This window comes from Eutrigla gurnardus, assembly GCF_963514095.1.
Source record: "Eutrigla gurnardus genome assembly, chromosome: 24".
Taxonomy (NCBI): domain Eukaryota; kingdom Metazoa; phylum Chordata; class Actinopteri; order Perciformes; family Triglidae; genus Eutrigla; species Eutrigla gurnardus.
Genome location: NC_139935.1, coordinates 4,035,542 through 4,062,099, shown reverse-complemented (window position 1 = coordinate 4,062,099; position 26,558 = coordinate 4,035,542). Strand labels below are relative to the sequence as shown.

At 50.4% G+C, this 26,558-nt stretch overlaps 2 protein-coding genes across 3 annotated transcripts; both read right to left on the bottom strand.

Annotated features, from left to right (window-relative positions):
* Positions 1-948: 948 nt before the first annotated feature.
* adamts5 (ADAM metallopeptidase with thrombospondin type 1 motif, 5 (aggrecanase-2)) lies at positions 949-12,571 on the bottom strand. 2 transcript variants are annotated; one of them, XR_014596740.1, is made up of 9 exons: positions 10,375-12,571; positions 6,027-6,159; positions 5,670-5,837; positions 5,102-5,385; positions 4,075-4,258; positions 3,812-3,987; positions 3,536-3,711; positions 2,323-3,435; positions 949-2,278 (listed from the first exon to the last, which is right to left on the bottom strand). XR_014596740.1 is itself a non-coding variant. In XM_084004680.1 (8 exons), the coding sequence occupies exons 1-8, from the start codon at positions 11,476-11,478 to the stop codon at positions 2,769-2,771; spliced, it is 2,892 nt and encodes a 963-aa protein (XP_083860806.1). In that variant the 5' UTR covers positions 11,479-12,571; the 3' UTR covers positions 949-2,768. The 2 variants fall into 2 exon arrangements, 1 of the variants encoding a protein (XP_083860806.1); XM_084004680.1 differs by having other exon boundaries at positions 949-3,435.
* Positions 12,572-14,153: 1,582 nt separating this feature from the next.
* LOC311010111 (sodium- and chloride-dependent GABA transporter 2-like) lies at positions 14,154-26,333 on the bottom strand. The gene is made up of 15 exons (XM_084004626.1): positions 26,033-26,333; positions 20,131-20,366; positions 19,805-19,939; positions 18,880-19,020; positions 18,718-18,802; positions 18,486-18,618; positions 18,232-18,366; positions 18,016-18,119; positions 17,573-17,697; positions 17,342-17,454; positions 17,114-17,251; positions 16,924-17,026; positions 15,410-15,510; positions 15,117-15,287; positions 14,154-15,035 (listed from the first exon to the last, which is right to left on the bottom strand). The coding sequence occupies exons 1-15, from the start codon at positions 26,101-26,103 to the stop codon at positions 14,916-14,918; spliced, it is 1,911 nt and encodes a 636-aa protein (XP_083860752.1). The 5' UTR covers positions 26,104-26,333; the 3' UTR covers positions 14,154-14,915.
* Between the last annotated feature and the right edge of the window lie 225 nt (positions 26,334-26,558).

Genomic DNA, 26,558 nt, shown 5'->3' with positions numbered 1-26,558 from the left:
GCTGATCCTGGGTCAGAACTGCAAGTTGAGGAGATGATGGGTTCAGGTGATATCTGGATGGAGAGGAGGCTGGAAATTATTCAACACGAACACAGATGTCAAGAGATGACTTTCAGTATCAGGATGTATTTTATCATGATATTCTCATCCAGCACGTTTCAGGGAGACGGTGCACCTCGTACTCCACTATATCTACTTTACAGATCGGTATTTTACATGATCATCTCTAAAATATGGAATACAACCACATTATAAAACATAATCATGTATTATAACTCTTAAAAATACTCTATTGTATAGGTTTGTACTTGTGTTACGTTGTAGCGTAGGTTTATTATTGTCAAACCCACAGATTCCAGGAATAAAGTGGGTGCCAGACACGGACATATTCACCACTGTCAATATGTATTTATGTAATTAACCTAATTAGAAAGCTAATAACCCCGGATAGCTGCTGCCTGGCTACAAAAGGAAAGAATTCATCAATTTCTCTGCAGATCATTTAATTTTTCAATAACCCAAATCAGCATCAATAATCAACTCAAGAGGAAGATTTTCATCATCACATTCAAAACAAACCAGGTCAAGGGTCAAGGCCGAACCATGATCCCCAAAGCTCACTCCGGTCTTTCCATCTTGGCCTCCGAAGTCCAGTTTCCCTGTGTGTTTGTTTGCAGGCTAGCTGCTACAACGTGTAATGAAATATATTTGCATAGCAGTATTAATATATTACAGTTAAAAGCACCTGGAAGATGAATCAAATACACAGACACAAAGATGTTTAAATATATAGATTTTATGTACATATATTCATGTGGATGACTAGAAAAGAAACACTATATTCTTACAAAGGAATGGTTCAGTCACGTCCTGAAAGTTAAATAGTAATTTGATACAAAATTACCGTAATAAATAAAACTCATCTCATGGTTTTTTTTTATTCACACACACACACGTACATACATACATACCAGTTGTACAAACAATAAATTACAAGTTCAGTGCTGTGTTCCTGTCGTTCAGCGGGGGTCCGAGTCGGTTGTGTGTTTCTGAAACACTCGAACGCTGCGTATAAGCGATGGTTTCAGTGTCTGTATGTGTACATTTCTGTGTAAATATGGTCGAATACTAAGACATAAATGAAAGCTCACTGTACAAATAAAAGTGTCCACGTCGTGTAAATAAATCTGAACGTGTGAGGGAAGAAGAGCCAACTGTGTGTGAGTGGTATGTTGACCCGGGTCATCTGAAAATCCCTCTGACAGAAAATATAGAACGGGTCCAGGACACAATAAGAGGAAGGTATTTTGTTTTAAAAAAACGTCCATTTGATATGTAAAGTACATCGTCTACACTCTAAATGCACCCTTGATTAAATAACCAAACTGAAAAGTATGACATTTGGTGGAGGAGTTTACCCAACTTACTGGTATCCAGTAATGCAAAAAACTGTTTATTTGGTCACTTAAAGGAGTAGTTTGAAATGTGATTCACTCTCTTGAGAGTGAGACGGGAAGATTGATATATCACACTCATATCCGTCCAATGCAGCCATAGCTGCTAGCATGTTAGCTTAGCATTACAACTGGAAACGGGCAAATTGTTGTTTTAACACCATTTTTTACAAACAACAGATGATGTGATACGTATTAACAGATGTCGGATGTTTATTTATTTGTTCTTCCCTTGCTTTAGGTAGCTATGCTAAGCTATGCTAACCGTTTCCTTAGCTTCATATTAAGGACGGGCATGAGAGTGGTATTAATCTTCAATAAACAGCAGTAAGAAATCATGACAGTGAGGTCTGGATTGTCTGAATGAACCGAGGTGTTGATGTACGAGTTTCCGCTTTCAACGCTAAAAGTCATTTTCACTGCGACGGCCGAAAGCAAAACGCCGTAAAAGTCTTAACATAACGAGTGATTGATGAAAACGAAGAGATGAATTGCAAAAAAAGGACGTTGATGACTGCATTCGTATCTCCCTTTGCCGTCGTTGCGAGTATCCGGGGCACGCATTGTCATGTTAGCATCATTTCCCCAAAACAGATAAACAGACAAACAAACGGATAACGGAGCGCCACAATAAGACACGAGGGCCGTGAAGCTCACACACACACACACACACACACACACACACACACACACACACACACACTAGCATTGCCCCAAACCTGTTGTCATCATTTACCTCCGAAAATGTCGGGGTTACTTTGCCCCTTTGTCAATTTAACCGCTGTGAAGTTTGTCCTCGGAAGGCCACCGTACGCTCTGCTGCTCTATCCCCCAAACTTTTCAAGAACCAGAGTTGACGCTTTGAGACAAAAAGGGGGCGTGGCTCCTAAATCCCCCCACAGTGATTCGAGCACGTGGAAAAGCACAAAACACATGACAGGCATGCCGTTACAGGGCAACACACGCTGAGCCGCCGGACAATCGGTTAGCGTCCACGTGGAAATGACATGCATTCAGTCCTTAGCTATACTTGTCACTATCGTAGGGACACTGCGCTCTACTCGTGCTCTGCATCGCTACGTGGATTCCAGGACATCTCTCTGACATACAGTCAGGTACATCCGTGGGAATCTGTCTCTGAGTCTCTGTGGATCCGGGTCCGGGCGCTTTCAGACCACATTCACAGTCCGTTTTAAGGTTCTTTAACTCACTGGTCCACGGCCCAGCGCTCCAGACCTTTATCAGACCTACAGGTTACATGTCTTCCTACGAGTTGTCCCTTGTCTCCAGAGTCATCGTCCCTCTCCTGCCGCCTCAACACTTCTTCACCAGACAGTGTTTGAAGGCGGAGGGTCGGGCGCCTAACGTGCAGCCCTTGGACAGTTTCCCATCCTGGTCCTTGCACTGCACCGTCCGGCTCTGCCAGCCCGTGTCACAAGTCCTGGAGCAGGTCATCCAGGAGCCCGTTACCCATCGGGGCCCTGGGGTTGGCGTGGAGGGCCCCGGGGCTGTCGTTGACCCTGGGGCAGGGGGAGTGGAGGTGGATGATGTAGTGGTGGTGGTGGTGGTGGTTGAGACCCTTGTGGTAGACTGAGTAGGGGTGGACTTGGGGATGGGTGGAGCGGCAGGCTGCTGAGGGGCGGTCCGGCGGGCCATGAAGAAGCTATAACGAACATCCAGAGGCATCTTAGCGTCCGTCGCTAGAATCTGGACCACCAGGGGTTCTTGGAGGGCCCCGGGCCCCATGCTGTGGAGCCACTCGTCCCTTTGGCTCCACCCGCTGTAGTTGAGCACGGAGCCGTTGAGCGGAATGATTGACTCGGAGGTGGAGATCATGAACCTGCCGTTGAGGAGGTACTCGTTGTTGGGCCGTCGGAGGGCCAGGTAGGCGCTGTAGCGGGTCTGGTCCTTGGCCTTGTGCTGGCGGACCTTGATGTGGGTGGAGCCTGCCGGGATCTTCACCACGTCAGTGTAGCCTTTGCTGTTTGGCAAGAGAGAAAGTGGAGGGAAGATCAGAACCAAACTGGCTAGCTTTGAAGCTAATAATGCTAACACAAGGTTGGTAGTCCTCTCGTTCTTACCTTCTCTTGGTGAAGTTGCCCACCACGCGGATGCATCCGGTGCTGTCGCCTCCACATATGCCACACTTGTCGAACTGGAGCTTGGAGCCGATGATGCCGTCGCAGCCCGTCCGTACGCACTTCCCTCTCACGCACACCGAGCTGCTGTACGGCCGACACTCGGTCCCGTCCACCACCTGGACACAATCACAAGATCACTCTCCACGTTCTGCCCCGGTGGAAAAGGCCTAAAGTGTTGCAATCTGCAACTTCACCACTAGATGCCACCACGCTCACCCTGTGGGAGAACACCACGTAGTATCCCGTCCCTTTCGCCCTGCAGGTCAACTTGCACACGTCCTTCGGGAGGACGCCGGCGTACTTCGGCACCCACTCCACGAACGTCTTCACCCCTTTGGGATCCGTCTGGGGGCCGTTACGCACCTCGCATTGCTCCTGACGGAAATTCTTATCTGGAGAAAAGTTCCGTAAAAAGAGCGTTAAATTGAAGACCTGTTTGTTTCATATGATAAATAAACGTTATAGGCCGTCACACTCACTTGATGCGGGACACGACGGCACGTTGCAGGACCGATGGATGGCTCTCTTCCCCGTGCAGTAGCGCCCGTTGTTCCGTGGCGGCGGGTTGTTGCACAGGCGCTGGGCGAACTGCACGCCGCCCCCGCAGGTTCTGGAGCACGCGCCCCAAGGGCCCCAGGAGCTCCAGCTGCCGTGGTTGGACGCCTGGAGAGAAGGGAGGCGAGAGACGAATGAAAGAGGAGATAAGCGTTGGAGGAAATGACAGCAGAGATCAGAGAGCGGAGAGGGATGAAGGGAAAACGAGCGGTGGCTGCTGGCCAGGCCGCCAGTCACGGGGGACGCTCTGCGGAGAGACATTTGTGATAAAGAAAAACGTGGCATGCATTAAGAGGCGGGTGGAAAAGAAACGAGGCTATCCCCGTGCAAAACGCTCACATGCTCCCCCGGAGAAACAGCCTGAATGACATACTTCAGGTATTTTTGGTTTTCCTACCATGAAACATTACTGGATAAGTAGCGTTTAGCATTTATGAGACAAAGTTGATTTTATAATCCCGCAGCTTTTCCGTTTCGTTCCGCTGCCGAGTCTTTATACTGTACTTTCCACAGTAAAAGCGACTTAATCTGCAATCATAGTGTGAGAAATAAACAGTGTGCGGAGGTTAAAAAGCGTCGCTCGGAGCAGTGAAGCGGTCGTCATGCAAGGCAGCGAAAAACCAAGCGAGTCAGAAGTTGGGCCGGAGCCACACATACGCTGCCAAGGATCCAGTCGGACCGGCAAATGTCATGTGACAAATGCACACAAAGAAAATATTCTTTCCCCCCATTCTTTTTGGCTTTCCCTCCCCGAGGTCTGTTTCAGCGAGGCCAAGAAAACAAACAGCAGCAGACCACACAACGGAGAACGGTGACACTCTCTCTCCCTTTCTACCCATTCAGTGCTGAAAATATCAGCATTTGAACTATAAAAAGGAATCTATTTTGGATTTTGGTCCTTTTTTTAGTCCCCTTCCATCTCCACGTCCTCCGTAGTGGGATGCCACTCACCGAGTAGTGTCTCTTGCGGGTCTTGTCCACGCACTTCCCCTGCAGGCAGATGCGTCCCTTCCCGCAGGGCGTCCCCTCCACGGCCGGCAGCTTCTTGGTCAGACACACCATCTGCCCGTGGCGGATCACGGCGCACCACAGGCGAGCGCACACGTCCATGCCCGGGCAGACCGTGTACTCGGGGCCGAAGGCCAGGCGACACTGGCGGACGGCGTCGTAGCTCTGCCCTGGGAGCTCCTCGGGGCCCAATAGGGCCTGGCGAGGCGAGTCCAGGAGGCACTCGGCTGTGGAGGAGAAAGGAGGTTTGAACCTGCGTACTGGTGTAGGAAAGCGCCGTTACTATGAATTGGAAGTGGACAATGCTTTGTGCTTTTCCTCCTCTGTGACTCATCTTGATCGACTGCCAGCGGTTTGTCTTTGGCTGCGGTGCGACCGCACGCTTTAAGAAGTTAATAGCATTGTAAATACCTGGAGATTACAGCTTTGTTCGGTAGTTAACAGCTGTCAGTGAAAGTCGCACCTGGTAAATAAAACTATCCCACTCACGCGTTTTCCTCCCCGCACTCACCGTTGCCGTCGTCGAAGAAGTCCGTGATGGTCGCCGAGGTGCAGCGGCTCCAGGGTTTGGAGGCGTCGATGGAGGTGAGGATGGAGGACATGAGCCGCTTGTCGCTGTTCACGCCGAAGCGCTCCTCGCAGAACTTGGAGTCGTCGTGGGACAAACCCAGCAGGTGACCTGAGGTGAAGGGAGATGCAGCGAGTTGATGGAAGGCAGACGAACCGATGTGTTTGCACACGCCGCCAGAGTGAGGAATGAAAACAACAACACTCTAGTGAAGCCACTGGGCGAGAAGAGGAGTCGCTGACAGGAGCGCATGCCCCGGCACGTCCACATCTGTGTTTGTGTGCGTGCGTCCATGCGTACCTATCTCATGCGCGACAGTGAAGGCGGCGTGGAGCCCGTCGTCCTCGATGACGGCGCAGCTTCTCTCCGGAGAGCAGACGGTGCCGACGTCCGCCATGCCCAGGGTGTCGCAGGAGTGGTGGCCGCAGAGGTCCTGGACAAAGCAAACACTGTGAGTTTACATTCAGCCCCACAGAAACAGATTTATTAAACGCTTTTTAAAAGAAGTGACTTCATCTTGAAACAGGATCAACCCTCGTGTTGGAACTTGGTGGATGTTTGGCCTGCTATGTCTTAATGAGAGACTATGTGATCCCTCAGGCATTGCATTGTTGGACACTGGGTACTACACCTCCCAAAATGCAACGCTCTAGAGACTTGTAACGCCGGCACACCCTTAAATAAGTCCAAGCTGAGATATTTAAGATGTTTTTTTAATGGTGATTTATGTAAAAGCTGCTTCCTTCCTCCGCCTGCACCATCTCTCATCTGCCTCAGGGGGCGTCAGAGTGCATTACAGTGTTGATTCCCACATGAGGCCTCGGTGGGGTCGGAGATCAATCAGTTAATCGTACCGTCACATCGAGTTCACGTGTGCAGGACATCAAGAAAGGTAAAAACACGGAGAGGATGAGTCGTGGTACTGACTGGCCTGCTGGGTCATGTGAGAGGATCTCTGGGGGGATCAGGGTTTTGGAACAAACCGCCTTGTGTTGATGAGTGAGTGGGCGGGACCACAACACACACACACATGAAAGCACGCTGCACAAAACTGTAGGAGGTGCATGTATATAAACGGTTCAATAAAAATGCAGGCATGCAGGACAGATCACGGGACAAACACACAGGAAAGCTAGAAAACGATGGAGGGAAGCCTGTTTGTTTTGAATCAGAGAGCGTAGAAAGAATACGGTCATCACATTCTGTCTCTTTCCCCTGTTTCCCACACTCCCTCACCCCGCCGTCCTTTACCTTCCGTTTCATTTATTTATTCACTCAACCCCTTCGCCGGCTCTACCGCGGGAACTGTTTTTGTTTCAGGAACTTGTGGGTGAGAAGCAGAAACGTGGGAATATCCCGTTACAACACCCCGACAGACTCACGTCCACTATCCGCGCATTGTTTACTTATTCTCTCTCCCAACTCCACTTTTCATCCAAAGAGGCCATGAGTACAAAGAGAGGGAGGGAGAAGGGTATCAGACGCTGGAGGTGGGGGGAGCCGGATATTAAAGAGAAGAACCGAGAGAACAAGGAGCTACAGAAATATTGGCAGAAATAACAGGGGAACAGGTGGCAGGCCGGTGGTGGAGGTCAGGAGGCGATCAGGGCTGTGTGTGTGCGTAACAAGACCACTTGCAGTCTAAGCCAAGGCTTGTGTTAAACAAACAGCCGGCCAGACCCAGACACACACGAAACTCCCTCACCGTGTGATGAAAACACCCGCAGGCCGGTTCCAACAAACCGGCTGATCGAAAGCAACAGAACCAAAACAGCTCGACTGACAAATCATGTCATTTCCCTGCTGATCGACAGCGCCGGCTCTCATGCAGAGACACTTGAGAGGAAACTTCAGACCCCGACTGCAAACAGGAGCGCAGGTTAATGTCGCCGAGGCATCGCGGCGTGACGGGGGCGGCAGTCTGCCGGTTGTCAACATATAGCAGGCGAAGGGCAGCACGTGTGAAATATCATGAGCAGTTTAAACAAACAGAGGGTCCGGCTGTGACGGGGGCGAGGCCTGGGAAATGTACACTTTAATGTACAGACACACGGGGGAGGAAGAGGAGTCCAGGCTACACACGTAGCATTCGCTTTCAACCACAGGATACATCAGCAATCCAGTGAGATGTGGCGAACTCAGGCATTCGGGGAGTTCATTCCACAGACGCTCCACATATTCACTCGGAGGTCAAACGGTGGTTCGGTCAGAGAACAAAGCCTTGTGTTCTGCTAACAATGCTACATGTGTAATCCACTCCAGTCTGGACGTAGCAGCCTACAAATGTAAAAAATAAATCAAATATATAAGTATACATATATATGTGATGTATTATCACAAAAAAAGGTCATCAAACGTGTACGTGGGCGTCTCCGGCCTCCTCTGGCCGCCTCACAGAGGGTCTTTGTCCGCCGTCCGAGCTCGCAACAAGCCGACAAGCACAGCCATGCAGAACATTTCATGTTCCCATGTCGCGGATGCACACTCCGCCCCAACAGTCCCCTCAGTGTGGCCCCGTTGTTTTGTTCCGGTGCTGGTGTGTGTGGAACAGGGTGACACCGGCACACGGGTCAGCACACCGCGGGTACGGGGGGGGTTGGGGTAATTGGACCCGAGCACAAAGAGACGAGCCCCCCACCCCCCTCTTATCTGGAAACAATGGACTGGTCTGACTTCACAGTCACAAAGTCTTCAATGAGCTTCAGTTCGAGCTCAACGGACGACAATAATCAGGTTCTACTTCACACACACACACACACACACCTCCTTGCAACGGACTATGAGGCCGACCGTTTCCTGTTCATGCTCCACTGGGGTTACAACCAAAGTTATTTTCCTGAGAAAATAGTTAACACATTACCACGCTGCATATATGTGGAACTTCTCTTTTTTTCCCCCCTCTCTTTCTTTCCCAATCCAAAAAGCAGCATGCAATTACGAGGAGCGTGAGCCAAGATAATAGTTATTTCCTGACGACGAACCTCTGGCGGCTCCGTCCTGTTTCTGCGGCTCTTGACGAGGAGCCACCGTCGTAAAGAACAGGGCACAAACGGACCGCGTCAGCGCCTCCACATTCCACACACACGTACGTCTGTTTTCCTGCAGCGCTGAGCTGCAAACACACACACACACACACACACACCTCGGCCCTGAATGAGCGGCGCGCTAATGTGACAGCAGTTTAAGCACTCAGACTCCTGAAAGTGACCTTTAACAGCCAGAGGGTTGAAAGGTCAAAGTTAAAAGTGAGGCGGGCGGCTGCTTTGCTTTGGCTTATTAAGGTCGCGACCTTTGAGTCAAGATGTGCACGTTGGCTGTCTGTTTACTCCAGGCTCAGTGCAACAGACAGGCAGGCCTGTCAGAGTGGGATTACCTGCTTCTTGTGCCGACAGGAGGAAGGCTGGTGAATAATGCAGCGCTGCGACAGGTGAGACAGAAATGAAGCCCGACTGGCCTTCTCCTCCCCTCTGTCGACCCCCCAGCAGGGAGAAGAACAGGCAGCAGTACTTTAATAGCATCATCCTGCCTTAGAGGGATCTGTTTTCATGCCTTCTTGACCCCTCACCCCCCCCTGCCAAACCCCACCACGTCTTCACCCTGCAGGTGCAGAGGCAACAGGCTTAGTAAGCCGCCGCAGGAACGGTGCCACTTTGCCAGGTATGCACCGCAGGCTGCCTTGCCAACGCATTGGCGGTGATGCCGGGAGATCGAGGTAATACCCCCTACTGCTCGCCACGACACAGTTCAAGGCGTGCCACCAGCCGGAGCTAACCACCGTCAAGCCACACCCGGAGGGGTGAAAAAAGCATGGAGATCAGCCGCCGCCCCGCCGGCTTTGACCAGACAGGGAGGGAAGGAGGAGAGAGAGAGAGAGAGAGAGAGGGAGAGAGGGATGGTGAAAGAAGGGAAACGCGAGTGTGGTCTGGTAAACATAAGGAGATGTGTTTGTTTTTCTGACAGCTCCCAGCCCAGCTGACAGACGCTGGAAAAGTAACTGGGGAAAAAATGTGCAGACTGGAGTGATGAGAGAGAGAGAGACAGAGAGACAGAGAGAGAGAGAGACAGAGAGAGAGAGAGAGAGAGAGAGAGAGAGAGAGAGAGAGAGAGAGAGAGAGAGAGAGGGGAGGAGGTGCAAAGCTGGGATGATGATAATTAACTGCAGTTTCAAGGGAGTTTGGGGAATATTTCTGCAATGCATCCAGCAGCTGATTTCAAACCTCATAGCATGGGAAGAATGTGCGTGCACGGCGCCGGGCACGCGCCTCACATCACACAGACTTGCAGGCTTGTGGGCTGTCAGGGGACTGGGAGGGGGGGGGGGGGAGGCTCGGGACAGAATGGGCCTGCCTAGAAAAACACCAGGAAATACAGGTTCGTGGACTTGTAGAGACGCAGCGCTGCATTACGCACGACCAGGAGGGAGAAAACACAAACTAGAGGGGATGTAACCGGGGTCACGTGGGGGGCAGGTTGTTTCTTATTCTCATAACGTGTTTATTAAATATGCGCAATAATCCACCAAGGCTCAACCTGCAGCCGCTTGTACCATTAAGATAACAACCTGTGACGTCACCAACCCACCTCTCCTCCGCGAGAGAGGAGAGGTGTGTGTGGGTGGAGGTGCGTGAGGCGAGGGGAGTTTGTTTACCTGCCTGGTGAAGAGGATGGCGGCGTCGTGGTGGTCCTGGTGGTCGTCGTCCAGCGGGTTCTGCTGGTTCTGCCACTTGCAGAAGCTCTTCAGGGTCGCCGCCGCGTTCTTGGTCACCTCGAGCCCCTTCTCCTTCTCCGTCACCACGGCCACCTTCACCACCGACAGCCGGATGGGGTTCTCGATGCTGGCGTGGCCGTACAGCTTGGAGGCGATGGAGGCCAGCGTGAGCAGGTAGTGGTTCAGGTCTTTGCCGTACTTCTTGGTCATGGTGTCGTCGGCCACCAGGAGCAGCTCCACGTGCCTGGCGCGAGACACCGACCGCTTGCTCCGCGCGCCACGCTCCGGAGCCGCCGCGTTGGCGAGCCTGCTCCACCATGTTCGCCCGCGCGCGCCGTGGTCATCTCTGCTCCCCCCCGCTCCCCCCTCTCCGTCCCGTCTCCCCTTCCCGCGACCTCTGCGCCGGCGTTTCCCCGCAGCATCCCGGCGTCCTCTGCGCCCGTCGCGCGTCCCGCAGCTCTCGCGCCCCTCGCGCATGGCCTCGAAGCTGAAACTCTCGCGCGTGTACACGTGGAGCGCGTTCTCCGCGTCCTTGTCCTGCAGGGCGCGCACGTCGTGCTCGTGTCCCTTCGCCCTCACGATAGGCGTGATGGTGTAGCGCGCGTGCTCCACGGCGAAGAAGCCCTCGAGACCCCCACCGCAGAGGTTGAAGACCGCCAGGGACTCCGGGTTGGAGTCCACCGTCCCTCGGTACGCGCAGTCCCGCTGCAGAGCCGCAGGACTGTCCCGCATCACAGCGCGCACATACTCGGGGCTGAAGTGATGCGACAGCACCGACTCGTCCCGCTCCATGTCCAGCTGAAACCGGCTCCCCTCCAGGTACACCAGGTAGCCCACCTTCCCTCCTCCGTGGTAAATCCGGTCAACGGTCCGCACGACCCCGTCCGTCCTCCGGGCAGGTGCGAGACGCGACCCGTTCGCAGGTGGAAGGTAGAAACCCTGGAAAGCAGAAAGCCCGGCTCCCAGCTCCAACTCCACGACGCACAGCAACAGTAGCCGAAAGCAGAGCGTGCCCTCAGCCGGAGCACCAAGGATCCGCGTCATTGTTCATTCCAACCCGGCAAACACCTACGTATCCACTAAAACAATCCCGGACCGGCTGAGCAGGCAACTTTGAGCATTTGTTCCTCCAAAAAGCGCATCCTCCCGGTGTCCAAATCCCCCATGAAAAAGCGCTCAGTAGAAACCAAGAGGCGAGCAAACAAAACCATTGAGGGGAGGAAAGCCGGCAGCAGAAAGCAACTGTGCGCCGGCTGGAGAGCACTGAGCTGAACTTGGAGAACAAAAACACAAAGTTTGCTCTTAATAGGAGCCGGAGAGAAAAAGTCCTGCCCCCTTTGCGCTCAATCACCACTTCTCCACCCCCCTCTTTCTCTCTCTCTCTCTCCCTCCCTCCCTCTCTTCCTCAGATCGAGGCAAGTCAAGTGCTGGAGGAGAGAAACCTGAACAATGCTGTCATGGAGGGGGTTCCCATTTCCTCCAAAGCAAACGAGAGTCCATCAAAATCCTCATGCATCACCTCCAGAACAAATAAACTCAACAAACCAACTTGTAGCCTGCATTTATAAAAAAAAACGTGCCCTCTCTGGACCAACACCATGTATGACAACCATTAAAACAGTTATTTTTAACACTTTTATACCACTTTGACTCCTTTAATAATTGAAGGCTTTAAAGTCCTAACAGGACTTGACTGGAGAGTCGCAGCAGACTGGATGTGAATAGATAATTTATGGTTCCTGAAGAAAGGAGTTCTGGGAGTTCACTGTTCAGTTCCCCGTGTGAGACATTTAATGGCACGTGGAGCTGGAGGAGCGTTCATACAGTAGATGCTGGACTGTACGAGACAACAACAAACAGGTGTGTGTGTGAGTGTGTGTGTGTGTGTGTGCAGGTGTGTGACTGGGAGCCACCCTCGTTATTTATTGTGCCTTAAGGGAACTTTGTTTGCCGAAGCCGAGTCAGACTTGTGTGCCGGCAGCTATTTAACCGTGCATACCTCACCTTCCCAATTTCCAAGACGCTGCTCATTTGCTGAGTCACCTAACAGCTCCTGCCTCTGCACACCAGACACACACACAATCACACACACACACACACACACCCAACGGAGCTACCGGAGAGCAGATATAGCGTTTCAACGCGGTGCGAGTCCGTGTGGGCTGAAGCTAATCCAAAGCCCCTCGCGGCTCAGCGGTGTGGGTCGTACGGCCTGGTGTCACCGTAAGCCCCCCACCCCCTCCCCACACTCTGCATGCAAATACGCCTCCAAAGCCCCCCCCCCCCCCCTTTAGGAGCCCATGTGTCCGTCCAACATCTCTGCTCCGGCCCTGCCACCCTGATATCGAACATGAAAACACTGTGGCCTCGTCTGCTATCGAGCTGGAGCTCACGTCCAAATCCACTGTTATGCAATGCACCCCCCCCCCCCCTCCCCCTTTACACCAGACTGGTCTTTCTAGGCGTCTTTTCACTGCAGGTGACAGAGCTGCGTCGAGATGTGTGTGTATGTGTGTGTGTGTGCATGTCAGTCCCTTGAGTGCGTCTATGAAAAAAAGGATTGTCAACACATGCAGCTGCGAACCGGTGGCACCGAGCCGGAGCAAAAATGAGGCAACTTTCCACTTTCAATGCAACACACACACACACACACACACACACACACACACACACACACACACACACACACACACACACACACACACACACACACACACACACACACACACACACACACACACACACACACACACACACACACACACACACACACACACACACACACACACGCTGGCTCGTATCCCTACAATGTCCTCCTCTCGCTCGCTCCCATTTGAATCTCACACACTCAGCCCATTGGATGGTTTTTAATCCCCCCATCATCTAAAAGCGAGATGTATGCCAAAGCAGCCATATGGACATAAACCGCCCCCGCACACACACACACACACACACTTACACAGTAACCCGGATCACACGTGCAAAGCGGGCTGCATACAGTATCGAGCGTCACCAAAACAAGTTGTGTGTGAACCCGCGTGCCGAGCCACGTGTGCGTGGGACCAGCCCACTTTCACAGGGAAGCCAATACGGTTAATTGACGAGCCGAGCCTTTTACATAACCGCCAGGCTCTAAGTGGGGGTGGAGGAATCCCCCCCCCCCCCCCCCCAGCACTGCAACTCTCCCCCCCTTTAGTCTCCATGACTCCCTCTCCTCCTCTGCACACATCATCCCTCTCTTCCATCCCTTCATGGATGTTGAACCAGTTATTCCCATCAGGACCAAAGATGCTTCAGATGCAGAGCTTGTTCTTGTGATGGTTGAACGGCTGAGTGTGTGTGTGTTTGTGTGTTTGTACTCTCCCTTTCCCTGCGACTCTCCTTCTCTCCCTCTTTGTAGAAACTAGGTGTGCTCTTAGCATCTGTTACCATGGCGCCGAGGGAGAGCGCTACATCCCCAGGGTGACAGCTAGCCTCCAACATAGGTTTCCTCTGTCCTGGGGGAACACAAACACACACCTGCTCACACACACACAGAAATGGTCCTCGTCAACACAAACTTTGATCCATAATATATATTTTCATTAAAAAAGAGAAAATAATGACAGACAAAGACAGAAGGAATGAAAGAGGCAGGCGTGTACACCTTTAAGATGAAGTGATGGTTTTTAAATTAATCTCAGAGGACAACTCCAAAGAAAATCAATCAAAAAACCTGATGGCAATAAAAGTTTAAACATATCCAACACACCTCAAGTTTCCCAGTGAAAAGAGTATTCTGTCCTAAATATTACATTTCATAACCTAAACTCCGGAGACGCTGTAAAAGACCTGACAGTGATTATTATAAAACCCAGGAAAGATATCCAAACGTCCACTTGTCCTTCACATTGATAAAAAGTAGTCTTACTGCATTTTCAGGGTGTCAATGAAGACAATTTCTACAAAAACAATCCTTCACATAATGCAATTTCCCTGAACATCCCTACATACCGTCGTAATTTAAATATTGAGGCTTAGAATAAAACAAATTCAGTTTTGTCCACAAGGCAGTAGCAATATTTCAACATTGTATTAATGCATGAGTTTTTTTTTTGGTACAGTGTCAAGAATGTCAGGTGACGCATAGAGTCATCAGAGGAAACCAGCAACCCAGAGAACAGTTAGGATTGTCCACAAGTACAGTGATTCAACTGGGACATCAAAGAACGAGCTACAGCTTTCAGGTAGATGATGTTCACAGCAGTGTGGAGTGTTTTTAGAAGGGGCCAACTAGCCAGTAAAAGGGGGTCGAGGGTCTTAAAGCTACAGCTGGCTGTGTCCCAATCCAGGCTCCGTGATACAATGGACCCCCATGCAGTGCATTGTGGGATACTGAGGATACGAGTCAACTCTTAAAACATGTTGAGTCTAGCTAATGAGGATCCAGCCCCTCAATTAGCACGCCAACCTCGACCCTCCCTGAACAGCGTCGTGGACCATCATTGGGTCATGTGACTGGTCATGTGGCTGATGTTGGGCTCCTGCGGCTTCTCAGTCAGGGGCAGTGCAGGGCAGTAGGGGGTGGCGTTCTCGGCCGGGCGGCACAGGCGTTGGAAGCGCTGTGGGGTGAAGAAGACATAGTTTGTGGAGAGTTATAGAGTCATCCTGCTTCTGCTTGATTATCTGAGAGCAAAGCAGACCTGAGGCAGGGTCCCCGGGGTGGTGACCAGGGCGTAGATGGCCCAGATGGGAAGCAGGGAGACGGAGGAGAACGTAAGGATCCAGCCCAGCGTGGTGGCCCAGACGGGAGCGACCAATCCATTCCCCAGGCTCAACGGAGACCAACTCACCAGGGAGAACACAAACGTACCCTGCAGGCATCAATAGGAGGACTGGGTCATCAATACACAATGTGTTTTTTATGTAATGTGGATACTATTCCACACTGACGGGTGTGAAAGCAGGCGAGGAGGGAGGGAGGAAGGGGGCTCACGGTGCACACGATCGGGGTCAAGTATTTCCAGCACAGCTTGAAGACGGGCAGGGGGCTGTAGCCAATCATGTGCCTGATGTTGGCGTCGAAGCGCTCCGCTCCTGTGGGCAAAGCAAGAACAACTTGGATGTGGTTTGGTTCGGTGCCATGGTTCGGTTAACGCCCGGTTTGTTGCTCTTTGGTGGCGGTGACTTAAGTCGAGATACCGGTGGCCGCCACTTCAGAGGAATGTAGTAGAAAACAGCCTCGAAAAAGAAAACATGACTTCACCCGGCAGCAGGAATGATGTGGGGATACAAAGACAGTTGTTGTAGTCACAGGAGACGTAAGCATGGTGGAAGTAGCATCACATAGTATCCATGTAGTTTAACTTAAGATGACACTATAGAGGTTTTAGAAAGTTACTACTAAACAATAACCCAAAGGGGTTGCGGCCCTTCTCCTGCTCCATGTCGTAGGAGGTTTACGTCAAACTTTGGAGGTCCGACCCGGTAAGAAAGGGACAATCCCTTTTCTAAAATAACTGAATCCGTGCAGCAGAGGAGCGACATTTAGTCCTGAACAAACTGCAAACTCCCACAGTCATAAAAAGGGAGAGGAAGCCGGAGTCCTGACCGCTGAGTTACCCAGTCCACTAAAAAAAAAAAAAAAAAACCCTTCTCCTCACCTCCTGCTGGGAGAGCCGTAAAAACAGGCTTCCTATTCATATTCACACTCTGATAATCTACATCTGTTATCACAACTCTTTCTATACATGTCAGAACTTTTGTGACTCTTAATTATTGACCCGAGTTGGACTCTTGAACAAACAAGGTTTCTGTAAATGCTCTCGAACCCCCAGGTCTGGCCGGGACAGGGGCTCCCTGGGGCTGCCAGACTGAGACCGAGAGGCGACGGGGCCCGGGGGCTGATTTAGGGCCTGGAGGAGACAGACAGGGGCCTGGCTGGGAGCCAGTCTACAACAGTGGGTAGCTACAGCCACGTTAATATACTGTCTACTGAGTCTTACTGGAATGCAGAAGGAGGGGAAGAAGTGGACTGTGTGTGCGTTAATCAGATTATAGGAACTCCTTTTGTTGGTGTTGTAATATAAAAAAAATGTCATGTTGGCACGGCTCTGTCTTTATATTTTATATGTGTACTGACGGCAATAAAGGGGCATTCAGCCTATTGTGAGACTAACGAGCTCCGTCAGAATTTAATTAAATTCAGACATTGAATGAGACAGTTGGATGTCTTGTACATTTAAAACGTGTCTTTGATTAAAAGGACAAAAAGCATTAGGGTGAAAAGAAGAAAAGACAAAGGAGAGCACACGAGGAAAGCAAAGGAAATGAAAAGAAAGTTAAGGTAATCAAAGGAGATGATAGAGGACAGAAGAAGGGGAGGAGAGTTAAGAAGATGAAAGGAAAGGAGGAGGGGGGGAAGTGGAGCGGAGGAAAGGAAATCAATTGGAAGAGGAAAGAGGAGGATAAGCAAGGAGGAAATGAAAGGAAGGGGGCTGAGATTTGTACCGTAGACCCAGCCGATGGCCACAGACTGGAAGATGGCGAGGAGCAGCAGGCTGGCTCCGCTGCAGGAGAAATGGTCGTATATCTGGAAAACATACAGCCCGCCCTACACAAGAGAGACAATTTATACCACATCGTTAAAACAAACAAAGGAGAAGATGACGCACACACCACATCCGCCGAGCGGACTCACCGGCGTGACCATGACCAGGCCGACCAGGAAGCACACGAAGCAGATGAGCAGCAGCAGCAGCTCCCTGCGGCGGCCTCGCCGGATCAGATGCGGGTACAGGTCGGTCACTGACGTCATCAGGGCCTCCAGACTGACAAACTGGGTGACGGAGGGGAGACGGGGTTCGTCCAGTTTCACGTTTCACCTAATGCATCAATGCCATCGCACGTGATTCATCAACGTCGCTACCTGTGTGTCCAGCCCCAGCATGATGATCATGAGGAAGAAGCAGACGGCCCAGAGTTGAGGGACGGGCATCATGGTCACAGCTCTCGGGTACGCAATGAAGGCAAGGCCAGGCCCTGTGAGGACGGACACAAAATATAACTTTATATCGCTAAATAAGGCCGCAGAGGCAAGAAAACGGCCCCATGCCATGCATTTATTTCTGTTTGAGCCCCTCAACAAGTCCGGCCCCACCTGACTGGGCCACGGTGGCTATGTCCACGTTCTGCTCCTCAGCCATGAAGCCCAGCACCGAGAAGATGGCGAAACCCGCCAGGAAGCTGGTGGCGCTGTTCAGGAGGCACAGGAGGAACGAGTCCCTGGGGCAAAGAAAACATGATTCATTTAGCATTATAGCTGGACTTACATGTAGAAAAGAGGCTGTAACAGCATCCACTGAGGCCTTGCATGTTACTGTAAACACAAGCCGGGAGCTGGTCTGTGTGTGTGGGAGTCCTAGAGTGTGGGAAACATGGCAGCGTGGGGTTTTTCTTTAAGGTGTGGCTGTTAGCGGCCGTGTTTTCTCTGTCCATTCCAGCCATTCCTTCTGGAAGCCATCCGACCGGGCGGGAGCTTACATCTTGCGGGGTGGAGTGGAAGGAGACGCCATGTGACAAAAAAAGGGGGGGGGGTCTCACTTGTAGCAATCATTGGTGTATTTGTTGTAGCTGCCGAGGGCCGTGAGACTTCCCAAACAGATCCCATAGGAGAAGAACACCTGGGAACCTGCGTCCATCCATACCTACAGGACGAGAGGGAACATGCGTTATTTCTGCTTCATTTCACTCACAGAAATCTAAAAGTGGACTGCATCAATGGGCTGCCACTGAGAGGTGATGGTGTGTTTTTTGGACCTGAGGGTCAGCCAGGTGCGTGTGGTTGGGCTTGAGGTAGTAGATGATTCCCGTGGTCGCTCCAGGCAAGGTGGCACCGCGCACCAGCAGCACCAACAGCATGACGTATGGGAAGGTGGCTGTCAGGTACACCACCTACAATGTACACAGAGAGAAAACAGCCGACCGCATCAAAGAACAACATTTCTGTTTGTCACCACCCGTACATAACATGCCGAACCACTCCGGGTGATGCCGGTGTGTTTGCCGCTCACCTTTCCCGTTGACTTGACCCCCTTCCAGACACAGAAGTAACACACGAGCCAGATCACGGCGAGGCACAGAGCCAGCCTCCAGCTGATCGGACCCAGCTCGTCTAAACTGCTGGAGAGGCGGAGCACCTCCCGCCTAACACACACACACACACACACACACACACAGAGCTGTTAATGCATGATGAATACGACAAACAAAAAAAGGGGGAGAAACCAAGGATGCTAAACTCACTCCCAAAACTCCATGACAGGGGAGGTGGCGTTCTCAGGCGGGCTGCTCCCATTGGCCGTCTGGCTGTCAAACAGGAAGCACGCCTCTGCAGAAGAGCAAACGTTTTACACGGCGGCATCAAAGCGCCGCGGCAGAAGCTTCTAGCCCCGCCTCCTCACTGACCCGTGTTCCAGGTGTTGTTGCAGTGCGACCAGGGCAGCTCCGCCTGGAAGCTGTGGCACAGGTAGAAGAGCGCCCACGCCAGGATGACGATGTAGTACACGCAGCCGTGCAGGATCATCATCTGGCTGGCGTAGCCCAGACCTGCGGAGGCCAAGTATGGGTGTGAGGATTCCCACAGACAGCTTCAAAGCATTCACGCACACACACTTGTGTTCAGACACTCGACTCGCAGCCCACACCGGCATATCTCCAGTGAGAGTGAACTTATGTGGGTTCCAACGTGTGGGCTGCTCGCCGAGACAAACGGGCTGTTTGTGGCATCTTCTAATGAAATGCAGGCTTCTGTCGGATGACGGCGTGAGTAAATGTGTGAGACAGCAGGGGATTCTTTGTTTGTGTACGCGCTGTCAACAAAACCTGCGTGCATCTGCAGCCCGCCAACTGCTGCACCTAGAAATAAATACAGCCGGGAGATTTTAGGGATCAAAGTCCTCCACTGGCCTCGACTGTACGGTGCAGCTTTATATCATGTGTAAATTCAACCAATTTATTGCTTTATTTCTCTCTAAAAGCATCCCTGGGGCACCGGCGTATCTGTGTGCAAAGTAAATGCTTAACTGCCATCCATTGTTAGGATACTGTGAAAACAACATTCAACCTTGAGTGTTTGTTTTTATTGGCAGGCAGGCAGAGCGTTACCTCCTCAACTCTTTAAGTGTTTTAACACACAAGCTGAACTGGATGGAGCTGCACACGCGTGCCAAATCGTCTTTGTAAAATGGATTTGTATTGATGTGGAGGTCAGAATACAAGGGAAAGTAAAGGGAGATGGTAGAGGAAAGTGAAAAAAAACACCCAGATGCTGTTGCATTAATCGACAGCAGCACAAACCGGAGGGGAGACGATGCAGATTAGCAAAACGTACCTCCAAACAATGGGCAGATAGTCCTCCAGGCGCTGACCCCGCCCAGGCTGGTGTACTGTCCCAGGGAGGTCTCCAGGAGGAACAGGGGGATGCCGCACAGCAACAGGAACAGCAGGTAGGGCACAAAGAACGCACCTGCACACACAGAAAGCCTAAGATGTAAACCCGGAAACTCTATAACCAAGAAATACCCCTCATATAAAACCTAACTAATTCTGAACCCGAAATTCAAATCAACGATCAGACTTGTCAAAAAACCCTCAAACTTGCAAATGTCATCCCCAGTTTGACAGGATGAGTAAAAGGTCAGGGCCCGCATGGTTTACCTCCTCCGTTCTTGTAGCAGAGGTACGGGAACCTCCAGACGTTGCCCAGGCCGATGATCTGCCCCGCCACGGCCAGCAGGAACTCCGCCTTGCTACCCCACTGTCCCCTGGCATGCAGGCCGTCTTTGGCGGCTCCGTTCCCTTTGGGGAGGCTCCCTTGGGAGAACTTCATCAGTTCTGCTTGCTGCGGAGGGAGCTGGTCACCCATCACTGTGTTCGGCACGACGCAGACGCCCCTGCAGACACAAGAAACACAAGCAATTACAAAAAGACAATGTAAACAAAGAAGCTCGAAGCAACGCGGCACTCACATCGTCACAGCCGGGAGACTTTGGTGTGTTCGGACGGTTGGCCTGGCCGTCTGGCTTATCTGTGGTGTGTCTCAAGGACAGACGTGCATGGGTGTGTGTCTGTTATCTGTGCTCTGCAGCACGCCCAAGGACCTACATTTGGTGATTTCCAGCCTGCACGTCTGATCGGAGGCTATTTCTCACACAAGCACCGCACATTAAAATGGATTTTCTGAGAAACAGGGCATTGAATGAACCCTGATAGCCCAACCGCGCATGCTGGAATCCTACTACCTGATGAACAATATACTATTTATATTTCAAGAATGTTTATACAGTGTGAGTTTCATTATTCCACTATATATTTTATTATTAGTCCATCTATGCTATTCCCATTCTTCCAGCTCCACATGTCCGTTCGTGTGCGTGGTTTGCAGAGCAGTAGAGCCTCGCTTCCACTTTCTCTTTTAGACACAGCAGGTGTGCAGCGTGGAGGTGGCGCTGAACAAAACGAGCGCTTACACACTTACACACACACACCGCCGATTAAACTCCATAAACGTGGCGGGATAACGACATCGCAGCAACGCGTTTAGCAGCTAATTCGCGTGTTGTCGTTCGTCCCGGGAGCAGGAAACGCGCAAGCAGCCTCACGTGGCCCGTTAACGGCGTGGAACGGGACGCGCGAGGTGAGTGACGTATGAACGCTCCGTTGTTGACGTCAAAGACGCGAATCTGCAACGTCACGTTCACTTGACGCTGTCGCGGGATAACATAGCAGGGAATTTGGCACAGCGTTGCCTACCTGTACGTTTCTTTGGAGTTCCCCCTGCGCCGCGACCACCCCCGTGTCCGGGTGGGCAAATGGTATGTTCCGGTCAGTCTGCTCTGCAGCTCCCCTCCATCCTAATGTAGGGGGGCTGTGATTGGGTCTAACCTGGCGCGCGGATGCTTACCAGAGAGCACACGAGCTCTGATATTGACTTATTGGTCATATATTATAAATATTATTATTATTATTGTATTAATTACACGTTTGCATGGCTACTTATTATATAATGATACATTATAATGCAATTATTATCCATCACCAGCCTTTGGCTCCCTATTGTGGACTCCTGTAACTGGTCTCTAACCAGAACCATTAAGGCCACCTCAAGCATGTAATGGGCTGTGTCATTGCCCTTAGCTGAGCATTTATAGTAAACAAACAAATAGTCCAGGCTCCAGCTAGTACCCACAACTTCATTCAGAAAATGACAGTCTCTAGCCAGACTGATGACTCCTGTTACGTCCCAGTCTAGGGGTCTAGGACACAACACGAACAGGCCCCATCTTCCCCAAGTCCCAAGTGACCACAAACAAAGTAGTATCAGAATAATAAGAAAATGATTTATTTACAAAATAAAGATGATGACAAAAATCAGTTAAGTATGAATAAAATGAGCTATAGGCTTCAGGGTGGACCAAGGCCAAAACAACAAACATAACGGTTCCTGTCTAGGAAGTAAATCTTACCTAATAAAACTGAGGAAAACATAAATTACATAAAACTTACCTCCCTAACTAAATAAACAGGAGAAACCGATGTTGAAAAACTGGCAGTCCACCCTTACTGCTCATAAGAAACAAAACTACTCAAACAAACAAAGACTACTCAACGACAAAGCTTATGCATAAGTGTGGCCGGTTGGGAGAGGAGGAGGATGAGGAAATGCCTGCTGCCCCCCAGCGTCCGCCATCTTGGCTCTTTAAATATCAGTCGGGCTTGAGACACAGCCAATCGAGTGCAAAGCCTGGAACCAGGACAGGGCACACACCTATTTGCATATAAGATCAGCGGGAGAATTAAAGCAAGCACAGTGCACAAACAACTCACAAAATGACTACAGTCATAACACCCCCACACCCAAGAATTAAACACACCCCTACGGTGTTTAATTCTACGGATCGGAGGAACACCTGGACAACGCATCCGCTATTACGTTGTCGGTGCCCTTTTTGTGGGAGATCTGCAGATTAAAATCCTGCAAAAGAAGAGACCAGCGCATCAGTCGCTGGTTAGAATTGCGCATCTGAGCCAAAAATACCAAAGGGTTATGGTCAGTAAAAACATGGACAGACTGCGAACTGGACCCAAGATAAACCTCAAAGTGCTGCAAAGCAAGCAACAGGGCGAGAGCTTCTTTCTCGATCGTACTGTAATTGAGCTGGTGCCTGTTGAACTTTTTAGAAAAATAACAGACAGGGTGGTCAATAGCATGCTCGTCTTCCTGCAGAAGCACAGCACCTGTGCCACATGCGCTAGCATCAACCTCAAGCTCGAAGGGTCGCGTGAAACAGGACGCAACGAGGACGGGCGCACTGCACAGGAGCGCCTTGGCGGATTCAAAGGCAGCCTGGCAAGCGGGAGACCAAACAAAGGTCTTCAAAGGACTTACAAGACCTGTGAGAGGAGCCACTACATCAGAAAAGTTTTTACAAAAACCACGATAATAACCACACATCCCATCATCAGCAAGGTGGTACTGAGGAGGAGCAGACACGGACATCACGGGCGCAGCGGGAGTCGACGGAGGATTACTCTCCCTGGAAAAGTAACGTTTCAACATGTTTATATGGCATACTCTGGATTTACGTTTTCGATCAGGAGTCTGAACCACATAATTGGTGTCGCTGAGTTTTCTCTCCACCGTGTATGGACCCGAAAACCGAGACCGCAAACTGGATCCAGGAAACGGAAGCAGCACCAGAACTTTATCACCTGGACGAAACACACGGAAAACAGACTTTTTGTCATAACGACGCTTCATTTTGGATTGGCTTTGAGCCAAATTTTCAAGAGCTAACTGACAAACATGATTGAGACGCTCACGAAAGGAACTGACATAATCCAGCACCTTATGTTCAGTTTTTGGCGACTCGGACAGCCACTTTTCTTTAAGGAGCCGAAGGGGACCGCGCACCGTATGGCCAAAGACCAAATCACAGGGACTGAAACCTAAGGACTCTTGAGGAGTTTCACGCACAGCAAACAACAGAAGAGGAAGACCCTCATCCCACTCTTTGTTAGACCCGAGGCAGTATTTGCGCATCATGGATTTTAAGGTTTGATGGAACCTCTCAAGCGCGCCTTGGGACTCTGGATGGTAAGGACTTGATTTTACATGTTTGATGTTTAGCTCCTTCATTACCTGTGAAAACAGTTTGGACATGAAATTAGTGCCTTGATCACTCTGAATAGTTTTAGGTAAACCAAAAGTCGAAAAAAACTTAGTAAGAGCTTTCACCACTGGCTTCGCTCTTAAGAGTGCGCAGTGGAATGGCCTCAGGGTATCGTGTCGCGGCGCACAACAGTCAGATGTACTGATGTCCGGATTTGGTTTTTGGTAACGGGCCAAAAGAAATTGCGCAGAATTTGCACACGATGATAGCCTGGAACCACTCCACTAATCAGGACACGGTACGGCACACACCTATTTGCATATAAGATCAGCGGGAGAATTAAAGCAAGCACAGTGCACAAACAACTCACAAAATGACTACAGTCATAACACCCCTAACACACTTAAGCACCGAACAAACCAGATCAACGAGGTGTCATAGTCGCAACTCCAACCGACCTTATAATGCTTAATTGCGTCATTGTTCACATCAGAAAAACAACAAATCCATAAGGATTCTTACAACACTGAAGCACTGACATTCATCCAGCTTCAGAACAGATTTACTGAGCTGTCAAAACTACAGTATTTCTACTTAGCTTCAGTCTGCAATTATTACAATACAAATTTATGTCAATACTCACTTTTTTCTCCCTCGTTAGTGGAGAGAATCCCCCCCGAAATCTAAAAGTTACAGGAGTCAGGAAGTGGTAAAATGTCTTGCAATCACTTCCAAAAAAATTCCTCAACTACACACTCCATTCACACACACACACACACACACACACAGCTCGCACGTCCTCTTTCCAAACGTAGACTCTGCTTTGCCTCCCAGGGGCCAAATAAAAGCCCAGCATTAAGAGCCCTTCAATACAGTCGTCATTGTTCTGTCCTGAAAAACCTGTGGCCCCGTCAACGTGGTGCCACGGACTGTAACTCAGACTACGCGTAGCCAATTTTCAGCGTGCTTTATGGCCGCTTTTATTGGCGTCTGGCATGCAGGGCGAGGGCAATGGGTCGCTGATATGCACACGGCGTCCTAAGACGCTCTAGGCCTGCGTCCGTGACGTTGCATCACTGCCAGGTTTGAAAGAAAGTTCTTCCTTTAACTTCATGTACGTCGTTACTTCACACCAGAAAGGTGAATGTGATCCAGTAGGTGGAGGATAATTAAAGTGTTTCTACGTGCCAGATGTGTTAATCTACCGCCTCAACCTTCATGTCAATCAATCCAAGTGGTCTTCTTGCCTCGTTTGAACCCTTTGGTGCTGATGTGGTCAACGTCAGACCTCTAACTCCTTCCCATGTCCTAAATAGGTAAACATTCCTGTGGCTTTACCCCCTTCCTCACCATCCTATGTGAAAAACCTACCTTGTAAAAGAGGAGTCTTTTAAACGTAACCTCTGGCCTTATGTCCACACTGTACAGGGCTCCCCCGAGGATTGTGGTGGGCCAGATATTTGCTGCTGATAATCTTCCCTGGAGATTTTATGGGAATGTTTTGAGGGGCAATTCCCTACATGAGTCTTTAAACCACAGCGGGTAGTCCCGCCGGGATGTGGTAATTCAAGTATTCCTTCAAATGAAATACATAAATGCTATACACTTAACAATTGAGTATTACTCTGTGCATATTCATTTAAGGGTTCATGCAGAGCACACATTGCAGTTAAATGATCTGGTAAGGATCAAATAAAATCATGCAAAAACTATTCGACGATCTGAGACTCATAGCCTGGCCTGTCCTCATCCTGAACTAACCTCTCCTCCTGTGAAGTCCCACTAACCCTTTAAAGGAGCTAATTAATGAGATGGATTCATTAAGGACTTGTTTCTCTGCATCACGTTACAGAAAAGTGAGTACACCCTGGCCTGAGGTGGGAAAACAACTGGATTCCCGATGCTCACTGAACTTGAAGCTAGGGCCTAGAGGAGTCTTAGTCACTACTACCTACATTATATATGAAAACATATTGCACATGATACCAGTATAATATATGATACCGTTGGTACCAAGTGGTTCTTGTATGATTTTTGCAAAAGGGAGTGTGGAAGTGAAGCGAGTACGGGGGTTGAACCCTGTAATCTGGTTGAGGCTCCCAGACCTTCACACTCCGGGCCGAGGTTGCCCCGGAGAGGAATGCAGCGCTGGATTATCTCAAAACATCAAATAATCAGGCCCCCCCCCCGCCACCACTGACAGCAAACACAAAGACTCCTGTTTTTCCCCGCCGTGGAGAATCAAAGAGAAGAAGGGCGCTCCGCGGGGATCGCCCGCTGAAGGCGAGTCGATGAATTAACAGGAAGCTGCTATTTTACTCAGAAATCATCATTTGATGAATTCTCATTGACTAGTAATCCACATATGTCCATCGTAGTGGGTTACCTAACAGGTAATTATATCATTACAGCCGAACGCATTCATTATAACTTGATTTGCTTATTACCTTACTCTGTCCTCCGCTGACTTGGCAGCTCTCACCGGCGGGGCTCTGCATTCCATCGCCAGTCGTTTCATACGCTTGGATGCCGGGGGACTTGATTGAGGTTAAGCGCCTCGGTCAAAGGGCTCCGAAGGCCACACTGCTCCACTGGGGATTTAGCAGGGGCCCCCTCGATTCTCGGACCAGCCAGGTTACCACGAACACGGAAGCGCGTTGAATGAAATGACTCAGGCGAGGAACATTTGGAAATAACTGCCACGCTGTGCTGGTGGGAAACGGAGCAACAACTGAAGCCAGGGACGATAACATTTGCACTGTATGAGGGTACGCAGGTGTTTCAACTACCTAATTAAGTGTCCGTATACTTTTCCATAATGGGAGGATAAAATAGCAACAATAATACTCAACTCTACACCCAGCCTTCTGCTGCTCTATTGGCTAATTAGTAACCATCCATGGTTCATAAACACAGCGTGGCATCAGGTTCCTGCATGTCCCATTGACACACAGCTGAACTATGAGGGTGTTG

What these genes read in the sequence shown, in the direction of transcription:
- adamts5 (XM_084004680.1), bottom strand. Translation starts at nt 11,478, where the DNA reads ATGACGCGGATCCTTGGTGCTCCGGCTGAGGGCACGCTCTGCTTTCGG. An exon ending in CCATCCTCTTCACCAGGCAG is followed by an intron (nt 6,160 to 10,374) that starts GTAAACAAACTC and finishes TGCTTTGTCCAG; the next exon opens with GACCTCTGCGGCCACCACTC. An exon ending in GGCAACTTCACCAAGAGAAG is followed by an intron (nt 3,436 to 3,535) that starts GTAAGAACGAGA and finishes CTTGCCAAACAG; the next exon opens with CAAAGGCTACACTGACGTGG.
- LOC311010111 (XM_084004626.1), bottom strand. Translation starts at nt 26,103, where the DNA reads ATGAAACGACTGGCGATGGAATGCAGAGCCCCGCCGGTGAGAGCTGCC. An exon ending in CCTGTCATGGAGTTTTGGGA is followed by an intron (nt 18,619 to 18,717) that starts GTGAGTTTAGCA and finishes TGTGTGTGTTAG; the next exon opens with GCGGGAGGTGCTCCGCCTCT. An exon ending in GCCTGGTCATGGTCACGCCG is followed by an intron (nt 17,027 to 17,113) that starts GTGAGTCCGCTC and finishes TCTCTTGTGTAG; the next exon opens with GGCGGGCTGTATGTTTTCCA.